The sequence below is a fragment of the Cajanus cajan genome, chromosome 5 (assembly GCF_000230855.2).
Source record: "Cajanus cajan strain Asha chromosome 5, NIPB_CcT2T_4, whole genome shotgun sequence".
In the NCBI taxonomy this organism is placed as follows: Eukaryota; Viridiplantae; Streptophyta; class Magnoliopsida; order Fabales; family Fabaceae; genus Cajanus; species Cajanus cajan.
The window spans coordinates 49,994,392-50,017,345 of record NC_138521.1 but is presented as its reverse complement, the minus strand read 5'-3'; the positions used below and the strand labels follow the sequence as shown (position 1 = coordinate 50,017,345).

The 22,954-nt window shown below is 31.9% G+C and overlaps 1 protein-coding gene across 1 annotated transcript; it reads left to right on the top strand.

The window, feature by feature from the left end:
* The first annotated feature begins 20,411 nt into the window (after positions 1-20,411).
* Positions 20,412-22,941, top strand: LOC109791174 (Tetratricopeptide repeat (TPR)-like superfamily protein). The gene has a single exon (XM_020350439.3). It carries the CDS (start codon positions 20,512-20,514, stop codon positions 22,366-22,368), a length of 1,857 nt encoding a protein of 618 aa, XP_020206028.2. The 5' UTR covers positions 20,412-20,511; the 3' UTR covers positions 22,369-22,941.
* The last annotated feature ends 13 nt before the right edge of the window (positions 22,942-22,954 follow it).

Sequence of the window (22,954 nt, the reverse complement as noted above, 5' to 3'; positions counted from 1 at the left end):
TACTGAGTAAAGTTATGTTCCACATAATACCTTATCCACTCTTTTGAGTGTTTGAAAGAGCAAGATTCAACGTCTATCTTTTTCGAGAGAAGCTAAAGGGTGCTCTAGAGACTTATAAAGAGAATTAGCACTATTAAAGGGTTTGTCTTAACAAAACTAGGTTAGTTGGTGTTAGGTATGCAATTTTTCATGATTAATCATGTAGATGCTCGGTGAAAGAATATTGATTGTTGGAAACTTGTGAAGGCTTGAAAAACACCTTGTGTAATTTAGTGAAATTATTGCAACCAAACCCTACTAGCTATGATAAAGAATGGACATAACCTATAAGTGATTTATAGATGAATGAGTGATAATTGATTGTTTGAGTAAATTTATAAGTTATTAGAATAAATTCGAATTAAAACCTTATATTTGATTGTTTGATATATGTAAGGATAGTCTAGTGAAATCAAAACTCCCAATGTATTTATTCATATATTAATTCACAAAAAGTTTATGCAATTTATCAAAAAAAAAACTTAAAAATATTCTTTACAAATCCTCTTTAAATTGAAGTCTTATTTAATTTTCAAAACAATTTGACATGCTCATATAACCTAGATAGAATACAATTAAATTTGAATTTGCATAACATTGGATATGATACTTGAACTTTATCCATTTTACTACTTATTCAATTTAGTATACTTTTCAAAATTCCTAACAGTTAATATAAAAGTTTCTTTGTGCAATATCTTCTCTCTATTTATTTGTTTATATTTTTGCACTCATTCCACTAGCAGTTTTAACTTCGATTTAATCTCTTCTTTGAAATCTAATTATTAGAAAAATTAAGTCTTGATTAAAACACACTTTATAATTAAGTTACTTATTCAAATTGAAAAATTTTAAATATACACATACTGAATTAATTATGAGCTTAACCAATTTCGTATGTGATATACTAATTCGATTATTAGTTAACTGATATAATACTATGACATTGTAAACTATTTTTGTACCTAATATTTATCTTTTTTAGAAGCAACTTTATAAGGTTTCAATTCCATAAATTTTTGAAGCATATTTTAACCATTAAATTTGGAAAACTAGTTTCTGAATGCTTGTACAATATTTGTTTAAGATTTATTTAAGTGTGTGAAAGTCATTTTCTTACCCCTAACATCCTTTTGTCAGCAAAGAAGCATTTTGATTTATCTATATCAGAAATAGTTTAAGTTAGGTCAAAGCATTGAAGAGTCATAGTTTAACCTTTCCTCTTATAATTATTTCATCCACTTCACAACTTTTCTTTTTAAAAAATATTTTGAAACATAAAAAAAAGTTCAATCTGTCATATTAAATCTTTTAGCAGCTTGTTTAAAACCATACAAAAGTATTTTTTTTCAATTTAAATATTTGGTTTAGAAAAAGCAACATCTTCAACATCAGATGGTTGCTTTACAATTTATTTTTCAATAAAAACTATTTAAGAAAACACATGCTTTACAAAAATTTCTTGGATACAATTATTTATAAAAGATGAAAAATGGTACGGTTCCGCAAAACATTTAGAATTAGTGATCAAATGAAAAAATAAATAAATTAAGCAGTGCACAAAGTAAATTGCATGAGAATATATTACATGACGTTTAATAATTGATATCAACCACGACATATAATTAAAATGGAGGGATATGATCAGATGAATAAGCTTTAAGTTTAATCGCTCTTTCTTGTCAATTATTTTTTTATGATTTGTAAATTTTGTCATCAAATTTTTGAATTTGCACGTTTTATTATACTTAATTTTTAAAATTTCACATATTTTATCATTTGTTAATTATCTATTTGATTTCATTTATTGATAATTGACATGACACATAAATTGTTAACTTGACACATAAATTGTTAACGTGACATATTATTCATACATAATAATATTTCATGTAATTAATTAATTAATGTATTATATTAGTAGTTAGTGTTCAATATTAACCGTTAATATGTCACATCAATACTTAATTAATGATATTAAACAATCAATTAAAAGTGATAAAAAATAAATATAAATTATTAGGATTTTGTTTGGATAAATTTTATTTATTTAATAAGAATCATATCAAAAGAATGTTATTTTCATGTGAGAGTTATAAAATAAGTGTAGATTATTGAGACTTTGTTTAGATAAATTTCTTGACTTATTAGTTATCGCATTTAGTTTTTTCAGAAGTAGATTTTTTTTTACTTTTACATAAACAAAATTTTATATGAGAAAAACGTAATTCAATTCTTTTTTCTTTTTCTATGAATACTTAAATTGTTAAGTAGCTTTATTAAAATAGAGTCTAGTTAAATCTTATTAGAGACAAAGGTTATATGACTTATTCACAGGATCACATTATTCTTTACATTGTATCAAGTCCACACTTTAATTTTAAGTAAAAGTTCTCTTATTAAATATCCTTTGATAAGGACATAGCTGAAATTCTAACACCAAAAACATTTGTTTCCAACCTTTAGTTTAATACCACAGCTTTTTTTTTCCTCTGTTATTATTTCTATTTCTACTATTCTCCACCAAAGTTATTATGACCTATATCAACTTCAATTGGATAGTAGGCGCAATATATGTTGAAGAGACAGACTGTCCCAAAAACCAAGTTGAAGCTCGAGGGAACAAATCAAAAGTGGGTCTTCTGGGAATATCAAACTTTAATATTTCATCCTTTTCTTTAATACATGGAATAAAGGGTTTTGTTTCCCAGAACTAGCAAGACGTGGCAGCATAGTGAAACAGTAGTGTATTCTGGTATCTAATTAATCATGCAGGGACAACGTCAAAAACTTCCAAAATCAACAGAAACACAAGTGCCTCATAATTGCTCAGTTTCTACGTACACGTTGAAATCATCCATGCAATATCAAAACAAGGATCTAGGAAAGGTAACAGAACACTGTATGATCTTCCCAGTTGTGGGGTTGAATGCTGGGCAAAGTTGTAACAGTGGCATGTGACCAAAACTATAAAGCAAACGAATGTGCGTCACATGTGACAATATTATGCATCGCACTAACTAACCAGGAGCTACTAGAGCACTCTCTCGCCACGCTCACCGCCCAAACCAAAGCATTGGCTCATCCAGAACTTGCCACAACATATAATAATACTCTCAATAATCATTTACAAAATGTTTTCTCTCGTATGCCTAACTAAGAGTGTACGCGTCCTAAGAGAAAGACTGAAATAAATGTAACAAGTGACGTGATTAGAAGGGGGAAAAAAGCATAAGATAGAAAAAGATTAAGATTTGAAAATGTTTTATGTTGAGCATCGGGATTCACTTATACATATCTTTATACATTATAAGATATTGTTTACTTTGAATTTAAGTTTTATAAAAAAATTTATTATCATTCAAAAGACTTCTTTTAAATGGAGATTGTGCATGTTTTATAAATTGATATCCTTGACTTTTTATGTTGGAAGGATGTAAAACATTGATTGTATCTCAATATTTTTACATATTAAAAAATATATATATTACTTAAAAGTTCAGGTTAAAAACTACTTATTAATATCATTTTTTAATAACCGTAATAATCTAACAATTCTCAAGAATTTTTTTTTTTAAGACAAAACAATGATGACTCGTGAAATATTGAAGAGACAATTTGACTTCCTTAAAACAAAATTGACTATAAATAGAAGTGTTCTAAAGACAGATTTGGATGTAGTTAATTTATTGAAGCATCTGAATATATCTGCCTGGTTATAGTTGAATATGGAGAACAAAGGTATGCCATGTAGCATGGACTAACTTGCACATGTCATAACTTGCACATTTCATCCCTCGAAGTAGCAAATCATTAAAACTAATTACATATCCACATCCACCGGCCAAAAGTTAAAGCCAACGTCATAAAATTACAAGAGGGCACTTCAAAAAATATTAGTTTCTTATTAAATTCTCCACAAAAAAAAAATTGAATCATTAAACCCCTCTTTTGCGTAAAACCTAATGAATTAAAATATTGTATTTCTGTTGGGATAAATTTCTTAAGCCAAATAGAAATTTTTCATTAATCAATATTAAGAAACGTTGTCTCATATTACAGAGTTAATGTTAATAATACGTACCTGTATCCATTGACGTTGATCAAAAGATTTCAGCGGAATAATCTTTTGGTGCACTGATCTTCCTCAGCCAAATCACTGGATTCCTTGATGAGACTTGATGTTACTCTTCTGATGGGGAGATAGAGAGACGTGTATTTCTGATTTGGCATATTGGGGACCATGACCATCTTTATGATTTTAAACCTATTAGGGTTCCCATTAACCCCTAACGGGCCAAATCTGGTTTCCACTTATTTGGGCCCATATCAATTTTTCCTATTGGCAGTCTAAAGGCTCACTAAAATTAGATCACTTTTATTGACCCCAACTAAATGTAAGTAACTAATATAAATACTACAAATAATATATGCAGCCCACAATAATTATTAGAAATAAAATTTCTAACAATCTCCCACTTGGGCTTTATATTCATTTAAGTATTTATATCACAAAAATCTTTAGGCGCGCAACTATATGTTATTTACTTTTAGACTCCCCTTAAACAAGCTGGTCCATCTCATACAACAATAGGGAACCACTACAGCTTTCATCACTATCTAATGTGACTAAACCATAATGATCACCACAATTGTATGCACTCAATGACATAGATCAAATATGGATAAGTGACATAGAAATTACATGCAACGTGATTTTAGTCATGTCTATTTCCAACTGGTCCAAATTTTATTCTTTATAGAGATCCATTCAAAACGCAACATATATATATTGCACAAAATAAGCTCAGAATAGAATTGTCAACTTTATTTCTGTAGAAAATCCAAATAATACATTTGGAAAAATTAAAAATAAAGAAGACACAAAACATAAATGAGACTCCCACTAAACTAAGGTACTACAAGGAATTACACCCATATGAGCAGTGTGCTCATGAAAGACTTTAGACACCAAATCCTTAGTAAGTGGGTCAGCTAGCATAAAATTAGTCCCTATATGTTCTATAGAAATTTGCTTATTCTGAACTCTTTCCTTAACAACCAGAAACTTTATATCAATGAATTTTGACTTGGTTGTACTCCTATTGTTATTGGAATAAAGAACTGCAGAGTTATTATCACAATAGATTTTCAATGGTCTTTCAATGCCATTAACCACACGTAAATTAGTGATAAAATTTCGCAGTCATATCCCATGGTTGGATGCCTCAAAACAAGCAATGAACTCCGCAGCCATAGTTGAAGAAGCCATAATAGTCTGTTTAATAGACTTCCAAGAGATAGCTCCTCCAGCCAACATAAAGATGTATCCAGATATGGAGCGTTTACTGTCTTGACATCCGGCAAAATCAGAGTCTGAGTATCCAATGATCTCTAAACTGTACGTCAGACTTTTGATAAGTGAGCATATATCCTTTTGTTCTCTTCAAATAGCGCATTACACGCTTTACTGCCTTCCAATGCTGCATCCCAGGATTACTTAAGTATCTGCCCAAAACTCCCACTATAAATGCAATATCGGGACGAGTACAAACTTGAGCATACATTAGACTTCCCACAACTGAAGCATAGGGAATCTTTTGCATCTCATTTCTTTCAAGGTCATTATTAGGGCATTGTTTGAGGCTAAATTTGTCTCCCTTGGCTATAGGGGTATCTCCTGGTTTACTATCTTTCATGTTGAATCTATCTAAAACTTTATCGATATAGTTTTCTTATGATAACCTTATGATACCATGAGAACGATCTCTTAGTATCTTAATACCTAATACAACAAGATCTTTCATTTCAAAATTCTTTGTTAAAAATCTCTTGGTTTCGTGCAATAAGCCTATATCGCTGCTGGCAAGCAGTATATCATCGACATATAACACCAAGAATATATATTTACTCCCACTAAACTTATGATAAACACAATCATCAACTATATTTGCCTCAAAACCATATGAGGTAATAACTTGATGGAACTTGTGATACCATTGACGGGAAGCTTGTTTGAGACCATAGATGGATTTATTTAGTTTGCATACCATGGACTTTGAGTCACCAGACACAAAATTTTCTGGTTGCATCATATAAATCGTTTCTTCAATGTCACCATTTAGAAACGCAGTTTTAACATCCATCTGATGGAGCTCTAAATCATAATGAGCTACAAGTTCCATTATTATTCTAAAAGAATCCTTTGAAGAAACCGGAGAAAAGGTTTCTTTGTAATCAATGTCTTCCTTTTGAGTGAAACCTTTAGCAACTAAACGAGCCTTATATCTCTCGATATTACCTTTTGAATCCCTCTTGATTTTAAATATCCATTTACAACCAATAGGTTTCACACCTTCAGGTAATTCAACGAGATCCCAAACATCGTTGTCTTGCATAGATTTCATCTCATCCTTCATGGCATCAATCCACTTTTGAGAGCTAGAACTTTGCATAGCTTGACAGAAGTTGATTGGATCATCCTCTGTTAAACCAATGCCATCCTCATGTTCTTGAAGAAACACAATGTAATCATCTGGAATTGCACTTTTCCTTTCTCTAGTGGATCTCCTTAATGGCACTTCTTGAGATTGTTGAGCTTGCTCTATAGGTATTTGAGAGAGAACCTCAATATTGTCTTGTGTAGGGACAATGTCAGGAATAACTCCATGATTGTCACCTATTACTGGGGTAGGTACTGGAATAGTAATAGGCACGAGGATTTGATCACTGTCAATGACAGGTTCTTCCTCAAAGACAACATTTCTTATGTTCTCTTCCTTCCCAAACTCAACATCATCAAGGAATCTCGCATTCCCCGTCTCAAAGAATGATCTAGTAGTGGGATTGTAAAATTTATAGCCCCGAGAGCGTTCAGGATAACCAACAAAATAACAGCTAACAATCCTTGACTCCAGGTTGCTTTCATGCGGCCTATAAGGACGCGCTTCAGCCGGACAACCCCAAATGTGTAAATATTTTAGACTTGGCCTTTTACCCGTCCATAGCTCATAAGGAGTTTTGTTAATTGCTTTACTTGGTACCCTATTTAGGATGTAGACTGCAGTCTTAAGCGTTTCTCCCCACAATGACTCTGGTAAGGAAGAATGACTAATCATACTTCTCACCATATCCTTAAGAGTCCTGTTTTTACGTTTTGCAACACCGTTCATGCTTGGTTTCCCAGGCATAGTATACTGAGGAACGATGCCACATTCCCTTAGGAAAAGCGCAAAAGGCCCTGGATGTTGTTCACCTGATCCATCATATCTACCGTAATATTCACCACCACGATCAGATTTGACGGCCTTAATTTTCTTTCCAAGTTGAAGCTCAACTTCAGCTTTAAAAGATTTGAAAACATCTAGGGATTGAGACTTCTCATGAATTAAAAATAGGTAGCCATACCTTGAATAATCATCTATGAACGTAATGAAATATTGTTGTCCATTCCATGATGCTGTAGGGAATGGTCCACAAATATCTGTGTGAATTAATTCCAAAATGTCCTTAGCCCTTTCGGCACCTAATTTTCTAGAATTTGTTTGTTTACCCTTAATACATTCAACGCAAACCTCACAAGTTAAAGGGTTCAAGAATCTCATCCGACACAAGCCTCTGAATTCTCTGTTTAGAGATATGGCCTAAACGCTTATGCCATAAAGTGGCTGAGTTCTCATTTATTTTACACTTCGTACCACGAGAATCAATGTTAAAATTTTCTTTATTGGAACTAACTACATCTAGTAAGTATAAATTATCAATTAAAGAACCAGAACCAACAACATTTGAATTTTGATAGAGGCTAAATTTATTATTTCCAAATGAACAAGAAAAATCAATTTTTTCCAAACTAGAAATAGAAATTAAATTCCACCTAAAAGACAGTACAACAAAAGTCTCAAATAAATCCAAATGAAATCTAGTTTTTAACTGTAATCTAAATGTTCCAATAGCCTCCACTGTGACCTTGTTGCCATCACCCACATATATAAATCTTTCATTATCACTTGGCGGTCGGCTCCAAAGGCAACCCTGCATGGATACACTAATGTGAGTAGTAGCACCAGAATCTACCCACCAAGTATCACGTGGTACAAAAGCTAAATTAACTTCAGAACAAACAAAAGAGAGAAATTTACCTTTCTTTACACGCCAAGAGGCGTACTTGGGACACTTTTTCTTCATGTGCCCAGGCTTCTTGTAGAAGAATCAAGTAGGTGTGTTCTCATCCTTTTTGACTTTCTTTAGTTGAGAATTCCTTTCTACAACATCCTTATTATTCTTTCTCTTCCTATTCTGAGAGCTTGACGCTAAATGAGCACTTTTAGTCTTTTCTCTTTGCTGCCTTTCCTCCTCTTGTACACAGTGAGAAATCAATTCATTCAAGGTCCATTTATCTTTCTGAGTATTATAACTCACCTTGAATTGTCCAAAGTGTGTAGGAAGAGAAATCAAAACTAGATGCACGAGCAAGTCATCAGACAACTCTTTTAGTGCTTTTAGTTTTGACGCGAGATTAGACATTTCCATAATGTACTCCATTATGTTTCCTTTACCTTTGTATCTCATAAAGATAAGTTTAGCAAGCAAACTTCTTGCATCAGCTTTCTCATTACTGATGAAATACTGCTCAACGGCATCAAGGAAACCTTTAGCATTGTGGCTCTCAGAAATAGAGCCCTGAAATTTTTTTGGCACAGATCGCTTCATGATCATCAAACAGATCCGGTTTGAGCGTTCCCACTTTTCAACCTTATCCTCATCCGGGTTTTCCGAATTTGGAGTGAGTTTCTCAACCCAAAGTGCAAGATCAAGATCCATGCAGCCAAGAATTATCTCAACTGCTTCCTTCCAGGCCTTAAAGTTTGTCCCATTAAGTATAAGTATACAATTAATTTGAGCAGATAAGTTAACAACACTAGCAACAGCAACTGTAATAGAACATAGAAAAAAAATTTAATTTAATTACATGCTCACAGTAAAATAAAATAAATAAAACATACAGATTATTTACATAATAGACCCATTACAAGATACCAAGCACAACATTAATTCTTTGTCTTTGGACATACAAATTAACTTGTTAGTGGTACTCTCAATGCAACAATCAAATATTGACAATTAATTTTGTCAAATAATAGCCTTTCTTTGGACCGACTATTATTTACATGATTGTAACTTTATAATTGTCACATATTTATCATCACAGGCATGTTATTATTTGGCCAAATTGTGTCTTCCTTTGGGATGAGCACAAATCGCATAAACAATCTCATACTAACATCTATTATAATTTTTAATCAAATTAATTTCTATAATAGGGATTGTTTTGGCAATATATTACATCAATTTATTTAATTAAAAAATTACCAAACAAATTAATTAATAAAGAGGGTCTATAATCTGCCAACATTTGCACTCAAATTTGATATATAAAAAAAATCAATTTAAATTTGAACATAATATCAATCAAATTTCAAGAAAATAATTCTTACGTGAATGCCATTAAAATTTCGATAATGTGGAATTTAATATATAGATCATATAATTTTTCCAAATATCATTTAATATTACAACAATAATTTTGACAAAAAAAATCCACTTCTAGTGGTACTCAAAGGATCAAACATAATATTTATATTATATTTGTGTCTTTATCAACCCTTTTCCTTTTCACTTTTCATATTATTTTCCCACTTCCGGTGAGAAAAATATTCTTTTATTTCATTGTTGCACAATTAACTCACTTCTGGTGAGAAAATATTTCTTTATTGCATTGTTGCACAATTATCTCACTTCTGGTGAGAAAATATTCCTTTATTGCATTGTTGCACAATTATCTCACTTCTGGTGAGAAAATATTCCTTTATTGCATTGTTGCACAATTATCTCACTTCCGGTGAGAAAATTCAAAAATTCAAAAATTTCATTTGACAATGTCTTCTGGATCATTGCAAAATTGTTACATATATAAATATATAACATTCACAAAAAATTATACAATTTCACAATACAAAAAAAAATTCTCTTTAAGAAAAATTTAATTTTTTTAATCGATCTCTTTATCCGTATAATCAATTAAACCAAATTGAAGCAAAAAAAAAAAAAAAAAAAAGACCAACGCATTCAAATACACGTATTGTCAATGAAGAAGGAAAAAATTGTAACAATACACTTTAGAACCCCATAACCTAATGACAACGGCGACTCTGATACCACTTGTTGGGATAAATTTCTTAAGCCAAATAAAAATTTTCCATTAATCAATATTAAGAACCGTTATCTCATATTACAGAGTTAATGTTAATAATACGTACCTGTATCCATTGACGTTGATCAAAAGATTGCAACGAAATAATCTTTTGGTGCAATGATCTTCCTCAGCCAAATCACTGGATTCCTTGATGGGACTTGATGTTACTCTTCTGATGGGGAGATAGAGAGACGTGTATTTCTGATTTGGCATATTGGGGACCATGACCATCTTTATGATTTTAAACCTATTAGCGTTCCCATTAACCCCTAACGGGCCAAATCTGGTTTTCACTTATTTGGGCCCATATCAGTTTTTCCTGTTGGCAGTCTAAAGACTCACTAAAATTAGATCACTTTTATTGAGCCCAACTAAATGTAAATAACTAATATAAATACTACAAATAATATATGCAGCCCACAATAATTATTAGAAATAAAATTTCTAACAATTTTACCTAAAGTAAGTAAATACCAAATTCTCCCGCTCCTCAAAAGAGCCTAAACTAGCTTGCACTCCATGAAATGTTCAAAAAAAATTTCTTTGGAACCTTTTAATTCATTTCTTATTTCAAATATATCCTAAATCACAAACAAAAAGTATAATAATTGTAACGATTTAAAAAAAAGGATTAAGGTACTAAATTTGAGTAAAAATTTATTGTAGGACCAAAATCACACACTAATGAACCAAAACTATAATTAAGTGAAAATATTAAATATATGCATGTGTAAATAAATCCTTAAGACACTCGTTTGTTTGTATTTCTTTTAGAGAATATTTTCAATTAAAAAATATTATTAGAAATTTTGTAATAAATATGTAGTCTTAAAAAATTCTATAGAAAATTACTTTAATATTTAAATAATAGAAAAATAACTTCTGAATTTTTTTAAAAAAAATAGATTTACAATGTCACTTTTTAAAAATTTAAACAAATGAACCTTATCGTAGTTTAATAGAAACAATTCAAGTAATGGTTCATGATGTGGGGTGGGCTATGAAGCATGAAAATTCTCGCGCTCGATCCCATCATTTCAATTTAGTGAATACATTAAACAGAATAAAACATTTATTCCTGTCGAGGGGAAAGAGTTGAAAAAATAAATTGTACAGTTTCACGAATTTCCAGCTCTGATGCAAAAGAGTCATAAAGCAACTTTTCACACAAAAGAAGAAGGATTTTTTTTTTCTTGACAGAAGAAGGAATTTCAAAGAGTAATGTTTATCTGTACAGTTAATATAATGTAAAATGAACTATTTTTAGTTTTCATTCCTATACTTTTTATTTTATTTTTTTATCTTTTCAAATTTAGAATTTCTTCTGCTTATAAAAAATGAATTTGCTTTATAATATTTTCTTTGAATTTAAACCCTCTAAAGTCTAAATATAATATTTTTCTCCGACTTTCATTTTAATATAAATAATGTATACAAAAGTTTAAAAATGTTACATAATATCACATACAATTATGAATGTTAGTTAGGATAATCACTTAATCTTTTGTGTGTGAGAGAAATTGTGTATAAATAAGTAGTTAACTAAAATCATAATGATAAAAATTAAAAATAATAATTCCAAATATTAAAAAAAAAGAAAAATAAAAGAATTTTTCTAAAAGAACCAAAATAAAATTAGCAAAAAGTAGTAGCGAAAAATCAAGAGAAATGCTTGTAGACGATTTTTTTAAAGGCCAAATTTTATTAATGCTAGCGGAACACATACTTCGCACAAGTAGTGCCAAGGTTCAACCGCTCAAATATATTACATTAGCTCATAAAATAGCCCTGAAAATGCTTATAGATGCTATATAAAAAAATGTTTTACATAAATAATAATACAAATTAACAAGGAAAGACTAGAGTAAAAAAAGTGTACCTTAATTTAACATATCTATATATATAGAATGTGATGAAAGAACTTTTAGGTTATTGATTTTCTAAATATATATTTTTTACACAATTTCTTTTAGAAAATAGGGATTTAATTATTTTCTGAAAATGAAAAGTTAAAAAATAAAGTTATTTATACGAAGATACTATATGTGCAACTGTTTTAAGTCTTTACTTTTTAGTTAACTATTATATCTCTAAAATATTAAGAAAAAATAACTTTTCATATTTTCTTCAAATAACCACTCACAATCATAACCACCCACAACCATTTTTTCCTTACTGGTAGATATAACAGGAGAGGAAAATAATCTTGGTAATAATAAGTTTGTTAATCTTGGTAAATTTATGGAGCAGAACAAAGTTGGTTTCCAAAAGCCTATACTCAGCAATGGAGTTAGTTTAAAGCAAGATGTTTTATCAAAAATATTTATAAAATAAAATAAAGTGTATAAGTAAAAAATGGTTTGCGAAGATCAAACCCCCAACGTGCTTCGTTCCTTAGCTTGTGTTGTATGGATTCAACTGTACTAGCTCGGGCCTTGGGTTTTTAGCCTCTGAATTATATGAAGTTTATAGAAGTTGGGCCAAGCAACCCTCATGTCGGACTGAGACTGATGATATATACACCTCCATTTTTTTATACATACACTTTCTTTTTTTAAAAAAATATATTAAATTCTTAAATTATCCTTAATATTATTTGGAATAAAAAAAAATTGTCCTGGAAAATTTTTTTCGGAGGTGTATTTGTATATAATTATGGAAAGTTCTTTCCAGAATACTAAAATTACTATTCCAGAAATAACTTTCCGTCGGAATAATTCTGGAAAGTACTTTCCGTAACACTAAAATTACTATTGCAGAAAGTTCTTTCCGGAATTATGGTAACAAATACACACACTGTTAATATTCCGGAAAGAATTTTTCGCAATAGTAATTCTAGTGTTACGGAAAGTATTTTCCATAATTATTTTGACGGAAAGTTATTTCCGGAATAGTAATTTTAGTATTCCGGAAAGTACTTTCCGTAATTATTCTGACGGAAAGTTCTTTTCGGAAGGCTCATGATATATACACCTCCTTTTTTTTATAAGTACACCTTCTTTATTTTTTTAAAAAAATTATAAAATATTATATATATATATATATATATATTTTAATTTTATACCTTTAACTTTCAATTTCTACTTTTTTCTTTTTTTTCACACACTTTTTTTTTCTCTTTCAATTTTTACGTGCTACCAAAATAGGTGGAGTGAATGAAAGATAACGGGGTGCATGTAAAAATTGAAAAAAGAAAAAAAGAAGAAAAAAGAAAGATTTGTAAAAAAAAGTACTAAATTAAATGTTGTGAATGTAAAATTAAAAAAAAAACAAAAATTTAAGAATATTTTAATATTTTAATTATTTTTTTTGAAAAGGAGGTGTACTTATAGGAAAAAGGAAGTGTATATATCATCAACCTTTGAAAAACACTTTCCAGAATAATTTTTTTTTTATTCCAAATAATATTAAGGATAATTTAGGAATTTAATATTTTTTAAAAAAAGGGGGTATATGTATAAAAAAAAATGGAGGTGTATATATCATCAACCACTAGAATATGGTACGGAGCCCAAAAGAATAAGGATTTTAAACATAAAGCTAAATACATTTTGTAGGCTTTTTTTTTTTTCTTTCCTGATTTGGGATTATTATGGAAATTAAATACCATATTAGAATTGCTCTGAAACAAATTATAACTTTGAAACCACTAGGGTTAGCCTAGTGGTTGGGTGGGGAGGGATTGGGGTAGTTAGAAGTATGAGGACCTAGGTTCAATCTTTATTACAACTATTTTTGTAATTTTTCCTATTTTTACAAAAAAAAATTACAACTTTGAAGTAATATTGTGGAGTGTTCAATCCAACGACACCCTTTACATTATTATTATTTTTTATTTTTGAAATTTGAAAATGACACGAGACATATTGTGTCGTTGTTAGTGTCACAGTCAGTTACGATGAACAAGTGTCATAATAGGTTGATGTGTCACTTTTTCTTCATTTATTTTTGGTTGGTGTCGTAAGGACAAGTAGCTACACTAATTTTTCCTTAATATCAAAATGCCAACAGTTACACTATTTTTTTTTTCTTGTTAGTTAGTGTCGTTAGTGACAATAGTTACATTATTTTCTTTAGAAAAAATTATTTGCCACAATGACCCATGTGGTATCTAATTCTTTTTTTATTATTTTACCTTACAATGGGTCACAACATTTTTTTTTTAATGTCAAATTAATCTCTAAAATTGTGTTACAATTTCAATGATTAAAATAATATTGTGTTACAGTCATATGTCACATGGTACATATATTTTATGTAACACATTCTCATAACATGTTACTCCACATATGTGTCACATGTATGCTATATAGTATAATCATGCCACGTAGGTACTTTCATTTAAGAAAATAGAGGTTATTTAATGGGGGGACTCAAATGACTGGCTTATTACATTTTTAGAGACTTCTTTTGAGTTTCATTATAATAAATGACTAAATTGAGAGAGTAAATGGTCAAATTAGGTGGCACTAATCAAGTGAAATTTTGCTACCGAGTCATGCCTTTTGGCCCTAAAAAGGTCAAAGTTACTTATCGTAGGTTAATGGACAAGGTCTTCAACGATCAAATTAGTGGAAATGTTGAAGTATACATTGATGACATGATCATCAAAACAAAGTTTGCTAAAAAACACATTGATAATTTGACTGAGATATTTCAACAACTTAGAAAACACAATATGAGATTGAATTCGAAAAAAATGTGTTTTTAGAGTTCAATATGGAAAGATTTTGGGATTTTTGATTACTTGCAAAGGAATTAAAGCAAATCCATACAAGTGTGAAGCTTTGATAAAAATGAGGAATCCACAATGTCTCAAAAAGGTACAAAGGTTGGTAGGAAGACTTGTCTCACTATCTCAATTTATCCCCAAAATGGCAGAAAAAGCTAAATCAATTTTTAATTTATTAAAAAAGCTTAAAGATTTTCATTGAGATGATCGATGTGAGCAAGTCTTTTTTTATTTTAAAATTTTTTCATCAAGTCCCCCAATCTTAACCAAACCAAACCACTAAGCTAGCCTTCTATTATATTTAGTAGTTGTTGAGAATGCCATTAGTGCCACTTTGGTATAAGAAAATGGTAAAAAATAAGTTCCTATTTATTTTATATGTTGTGTTTTGTAGGATACAGAAAGGAGATATCAAACCATTAAGAAACTGACATTGGCATTAGTGACTTCATCTTAACACCTTTACCCTTATTTTCAAACTCATCAAATTGTAGTCAAAACTGACTAGCAAATACTAAAAAAAAATGGAATTGGTGGGACATATAATAGCATGGTCAATGAAATTGTCTGAGTATTGAATAAAGTATGAAAGTAGATGGCCAATGAAAGCGTAATGTTTATTTGACTTCGTTGTTGAGTTAACTCCAGTGCTAGAACAAAAGGAAAAATAATGGACTTTACATATTGATGGTTCAATTAGAGGTAGTGGAGCAAACATTATTCTTAAAGGACTTGATGACATGATGTTGGAGCAAGCTCTAAGATTTGAATTCAAAGTCACCAATAATCAAGCAAAATATGAAGTCCTTCTAGCAGGATTAAGTTTGGAAAAATATGTTGGTGTCGTAAAATTGAAATGTTGTAGTGATTCACAACTAATCACAAAATAAGTCAAAGACATTTATTAATTAGATGAAAGAACCTCAACTTCAAAGGTATTATCATCTAGTTTCTCAGTTAATTTCTTATTTTGATGACTTTAAGATTAAACATATTTTTAGGGAGCAAAACTCTAGGGTCTATCTTTTGTCTAAGTTGACTAAAACCAAATGGCTTGGTCAACACAAAATGCTTATCCAAGAATTTATTACAACTCCAAGTTTTGAAGTCAAAACAATCTTGGTTGATGAAGTTAGGAATAGAGGTTGGATGAAATATATTTGGAATTATCTTAAAGAGGGATTATTACAAAAAAAAACATATTGGAAGCTAAAAAAGATAAAGACTAAATCATTTCACTTCATCATTAAAGTAAACAAGCTTTTCAAAAGAGGTATCTATTTTCCTTTTTTAAAATTTTTAACCAAAAATCAAGCATAATATGTGATTGAGGAGATCCATAACGGTATTTGTGGCATGCATTCTGAAGCTCGATCCATGGCCACTAGGGCCATTCAAGCTAGTTATTATTAGCCGACCATAAAGTCGGATTGCAAGGATTATGTACAAAAATGTAAAGCTTGTTAAGAATTTGACAATTTGCAAAAGTTACCATCGAAATCTCTTCATCAAATGCAATCATCTTAGGTTTTCAATTGGTGGAGAATGGACATACTTGGTCATTTTCCATAGCAAAAGGACAAGTCAAGTTCTTGATAGTGGCGATTGATTATTTCACAAAGTGGATAAAGGTAGAGGCTCTTGCAAAAATTACTGCTTCAAATGTGCAAAAATTTACGTGGAAGAATATAATTTGCAGGTATGGTCTATCACAAACCATTGTTACTGACAATGGAAAATAATTTATGGACCAATAATTTGAAAGTTTTCTAAATCAACTCGACATCACTCATCAAGTAACTTTAGTAAATCATTCTTAGACCAAAGGGAAGGTCGAGGCAGTTAACAAGATTATTTTCATAGAATTAAGAAAGAGAGTGGGAGGTGCCAAAAGGAAATGTGGGTTGAAGAATTACCCAGTGTGTTGTGGGCTTATCATTGCACATCACAATCAACAACATAAGAAACTCCTTACAAGTTAACTTATGGGGTAGATGCAATGATTCTTGTTGAAGTGGGTGAGCCAACTCATAGAAGATTAACTTCTCACCTAGTTCAAAATGAAGAAGAAGTGTAGAATGAACTTGATTTTCTAAATGAGGTCAGACAAAATGCTAGAATACAAGAATAAACATGTAAATTACGTGTTTCATGTAAATACAATTTCAAACTAAAGCCAAAAAGTTTTCTTGAGGGAGATTTAGTTTGGAGAACAACAGGGGAAGCAAGGAAAGATCCCTTGACAAGAAAATTTGCAACAAATTGGAAAGGCCCTTACTATATATTGGAAAGCTTGTAAAATGGTGCATACAAATTAGTAGAGTTAAGTGGAAAAGTTGTACCAAGAGCTTAGAATGCTACTCAATTGAAGTTCTATTTTAGTTAAATATATCCTCAAGAGATGTACTTTTTTTCCTACCTCAATTTGTTTTTCCAATGTAAAAAGTAATGATTTTGGCTGATGAGGTTTTAATGAGACACACCTTAAGTATAAATAGTAAAGGATTGTATGAATACAATTTTTATCTTCAGTAGTGAAACATTTCTTTTAATATGACATGCTTGTTTCAATCAACTTATTTTGAATCTACCTTTATTCTTTAATTTGTACTTTATAACATGTTCGAGTTCAAAGCCATGATATAATTGGTTGAGTTCGAAGCCACAATATAATTGGCCGAGTTCGATGCTAACTTATAAAATTAACCAATTTTAAAGGGTGGCTGAATTTGAAGTCAACTTATAAAATTAATCAAGTTTAAAGGTTGACCAAATTTGAAGTCAATTTATGAAATTAACCAAGGTTAAAGGTTGGTTGAATTTGAAATGAACTTATGAAATTAACCAAGTTTAAAGATTGACTAAATTTGAAGTCAACTTATGAAATTAATTAAGTTTAAAGGTTGGCCAAATTTAAATCCAACTTATGAAATTAACCAAGTTTAAAGGTTGGTTGAATTTGAAACCAACTTATGAAATTAACCAAGTATGCAAATTGATCGAGTTCGAAATGAACTTATAAAATTTATCAAGTTTAAAGGTTAGTCAAGTTCGAAGCCAACTTATGAAATTAACTAATTTTAAATGTTGGTCGAATTCAAAACCAATTTATGAAATTAAACAAGTATAGAAATTGGTTGAGTTCAAAGTCAACATATGAAATTTACCAAGTTTGAAAATTGAACGAGTTTGATATCAACTTATGAAATTTTACCAAGTTTAAAGTTTGAAGGTTGAACAAGTTTGAGATCAATTTGTAAATTTTCTCCAAGCTAAAAATTGGCCAAGTTTAAAGCCGATAAATTATGTTATTGCTAAACTAGCCGAATTGGATGCCAATTATTATGTGAAATATATAAGAGAAATAAATCATCAAACATTATATTATTCATAGAACACGTCAACAAAAATATATTTGATCTTCACTTAGTCAAATTAAAATTAAAAAAGCATCGCAATTGTTGAAATAAAAATAACATAAAAAGAAACTACTTAATCATTTTTCTTCTTCATTGGTATTATCAGGAAGATCATCTTCATCCCATCAAGCACATTCTTCTCAATGTGAACATCATTGAGGTTGATTTCAAGAGAAAAAAATTTAACTTGTCAAATTGCTTTGGCAGAACCCTTTCTATGTTCAATCATAAGTTGGCATTGTATATCAAGAAATTCCTTATTCAGAATTTAATTACTCAACTCAATTACTTCTAATTCCTTCTTCAAGTCAACAATTTCTTTTGCATTATCAGCGATAACACCGTGACATGTTTGATTTTTCTCCTCTAATAATTTAACTTTTTTTCATTAAGAGCTTTGATGTTGCTCTCATACTCTTTAATCTTGCCTTCAAAATCTTTAGTAATTTTTTCTTCACAAGTCTTAACCTTAGCCTCTGTTTCAATTTTTTTTTTTATAGTTTTCACCTTGTTCAATAACACTTCAACCTTCGCAAAATAAGATTGGTTTGCCTTAATTACGACATTGTGTGATTTTTTTGTTTCTTCCAAACTTTTTTTGTCTTATTCAACTTGCATTTACCAACTTGCATTGAACATTCCCATCCTTCATTTTATCTATCTGAGCTATTTTTTCTCTCATTTTTTTCTTCTAATGATCAATTATGGTAATAAATCTTTACAAGAACAATTGTGCAAAATCTAACCCTTCAATTAGACCTACCTTCTCTATAATTGCTTTATTAGCAATAAAATTTGGATCTTCCTTATAAAATGCTTCAATAGTGAAGTTAGAATTCCATAATGATGTCACATCAATAGACATACTTACATGGTTTAACCTTGCCAAAGGACGACTTGTTCAAATCTTTGATAAATAAACCTTGGTTGAGTTGTAGGCCAAACTTTAGAAATTTTTGGTTGAAATGGAAGATTTGATGGTTGGATAGATTGATCGACCAAAGGAGATGATGTTGGCATAGAGGAACCAATCATACTTGATGATTAAATAGATTGATCAATCAAATGAGATTATGTTGGAATAGAATAATCATGCATAACTCCATCTTTTATCAACTCGACTAATTTTGTAGCATCATTAGTAGAATTATGTAAAACATATCAAATTGAAGGATTCGCTTGCATCTCAATCTTCTTCTCATTATTATCTATGACATTCTCAGTAGTCTTCCTTTTTTCTTCTTTGACGAGGACAAATAATACTCTTATCTTCTTATCATCTAGAATGTCTTATTCTTCCATGTTGAACTTTGTGTTTAACTCATACCATTTACTTCAGCCCATGATCTCTACAAATAGGGAAAAATGCTCTAAGAAAAAATAAACAACAAAGAAAGGAAACTTGTAATTGCAAGTACTCACTTTCTAAATCACTGAGGATTTTTTTACTTAGAAAGTGAAAGAACAACTTTACTTTCAAGAGGTTGAGATAATTATTTTTATCTTCCTCCTCGAATGAAGTCAAAACAGTTCTCGTAGAATTAATAAATCTTAGAGGTTGGAATTGCCATTAAATGAAAACATAGGTTGTTCATTTAGATGGAAGATAGTTTGTATTTCAAGATTACCACAAACAAGTCAATTTTTGAAATATTCTTTCTTAAAATTTTAGTAAGATTGAGAAAAAAATTTAAAAAATTCCATTTGAATGAGTATCACTCAATGATATGCAATCATATGGAGGGTCGTTGAGTTTTTAATTGATAAAAGTGCATAAATTTTGGTACATTTAACTGAATATTCAAAAATGAACACAATACTTGAAATACACAAAAAAAAAAAAAACCAACTATTTAAGTGTAATTAGGGAAGAGGTACATTAATCCTACTTAAGAATTCACACAAAGGAAAAAAAGAAAAAGACACTCCAAGAATATGATAGAACTAAATTTTGTCTCAGAATATGGTTAAATTCTGTACGTTCAAAAACAGAGTTGTGGCCGGATGGCATTTTAAGTGTATAAAGTACGATGGGGCGAGATATTAGCAAAACCGGTTAACAAAGGATGACCTCAGGCACAGTATTCACGAGCCCACCACCCACTCCCTCGGCCCAAGTAGACAACCTCGCTCTCCTAATCGACAACTCCAAAACCATAAACCACCTTCTCCAAATCCACGCCGCACTCCTCCGTCGAGGCCTGGACCATCACCCCATTCTCAACTTCAAGCTCCAACGCTCCTACTCCTCACTGGGCCACCTCCACCACACTGTAACCCTCTTCCACCGCACCCCAAGCCCAAACGTTTTCCTATGGTCCGCCATCATCAACGCCCACCACGCCCACTCCGACCGGGCCCTATCCTACTACGCCCAAATGCTGGCCCACCCCGTCCGGCCCAACGCCTTCACCCTCTCTTCCCTCCTCAAAGCCTGCACCCTCCACCCCGCCAGGGCCGTCCACTCCCACGCCTTCAAACTGGGCCTCGCTTCCGACCTTTACGTCTCCACGGGCCTCGTCGACGCCTACGCTCGGGGCGGGGACGTTGTCTCGGCGCAGAAACTGTTCGACACAATGCCCCAGAAGAGTTTGGTTTCTTCGACCGCCATGCTGACATGTTACGCGAAACATGGGATGCTCCGAGAGGCGAGGTTGTTGTTTGAAGAGATGGAGGTCAAGGATGTGGTTTGTTGGAACGTGATGATTGATGGGTATGCTCAGCATGGGTATCCGAATGAGTCGTTGTTGCTTTTTAGGAGAATGATGGGTATGAAGGTTCGGCCGAATGAGATAACTTTGGTGGCTGTTTTGTCGTCTTGTGGACAGCTTGGTGCTTTGGAATCTGGAAAGTGGGTGCATTCGTATGTTGAGAATAATGGGGTTGGGGTTAGGGTTAATGTTCGTGTGGGTACTGCGTTGGTTGATATGTACTGTAAATGCGGGAGCTTGGAGGATGCGCGCAAGGTGTTTGATGTGATTGAGGGAAAGGATGTGGTGGCGTGGAACTCCATGATTATGGGGTATGGCATACATGGGTTTAGTGATGAGGCTTTGAGGTTGTTTCATGAGATGTGTTGCGTTGGGGTTAAACTTAAACCCTCTGATATTACCTTCGTTGCCGTTTTGACTGCGTGTGCGCATGCTGGTTTGGTAAGGAAAGGATGGGAGGTTTTCGATTTGATGAAGGATAGGTATAAGATGGAACCGAAGATTGAGCATTATGGGTGTATGGTGAATCTTCTAGGCCGAGCTGGGCGTGTGATAGAAGCTTATGACCTTGTGAGGAGCATGGAGGTTGAGCCGGATCCTGTCCTGTGGGGGACTTTGCTATGGGCTTGTAGAGTCCATAACGATGTTTCTTTGGGAGAGGAAATTGCGGAGTTTCTTGTGAGCAATGATTTGGCTAGTTCGGGTACTTATGTCATTCTCTCTAACATGTATGCTGCTGCTCGTAACTGGGTCGGTGTGGCCAAGGTGAGATCGTTGATGAAAGGGAGTGGAGTTGAGAAGGAACCTGGTTGTAGTTCAATTGAAGTTGACAACAGGGTGCATGAGTTTGTTGCTGGTGATTTGAGACACCCGAGGAGCAAAGATATATATTCGATGCTGGAGGAGATGAATGGTTGGCTCAAGGCTCGCGGTTATACGCCAAACACTGATGTGGTGTTGCATGACATAGGGGAGCAACAGAAAGAGCAGTCGTTGGAAGTTCATAGTGAGAAGCTTGCCTTGGCGTTTGGGCTTATCAGTACAAGTCCAGGAACTGCAATCAAGATTGTAAAGAACCTTCGAGTGTGTTTGGATTGTCATGCCGTGATGAAGATGGTATCTAAGATCACTGGCCGTAGAATTATAATGAGAGATCGGAACCGGTTCCACCACTTTGAGAATGGTTCATGTTCGTGTGGGGATTATTGGTGAACTTAATTAGTTATTTCTCCGTAAAATTCTAATAGAGAAGCACCAGATGAGTTTGGATTCTCTACCAGAAGCAACATATCCACCTTATGCAATTAATTATAGAAATATTTTTTATATTCCTATTTTTAATAACCATCAGATATATGAATTTAATGGCCAAGATCGCTGCTGCAGAGGATCCGAGTGCAATTCATGAGAAATTTTAAGGACGAGTTTCAGGAATAAGGACCCTGACCATGCAATATCTTCTGTTTCCTGTGTAATGAACAATAAAAGGCTCAGATTTTGCAAGATATTGACTAGAGGGGAAGTTGACTGGAGAGGATCAACATTCAAATTTCTGTTGTAAATTAACATGTCATTTAAAATTTTAGTCCTACAATGCTAAATTTAAAAGGTAGGAGCGGGCAGTTGAGAATGTCTAATTACGCCACAGGTCGAATATTACTCAAATCCCTGCACAACATTTTGAATATTGTAGGTTTTAAAACTGTATCATTAGCAATACATGCAGCAATCTTGATTCTTGAATATTAAAGGCGGAATGTTATTCAATATTTTATGTTTCTCTCTCTATTTTTTATTC

What these genes read in the sequence shown, in the direction of transcription:
- LOC109791174 (XM_020350439.3), top strand. Translation starts at nt 20,512, where the DNA reads ATGACCTCAGGCACAGTATTCACGAGCCCACCACCCACTCCCTCGGCC.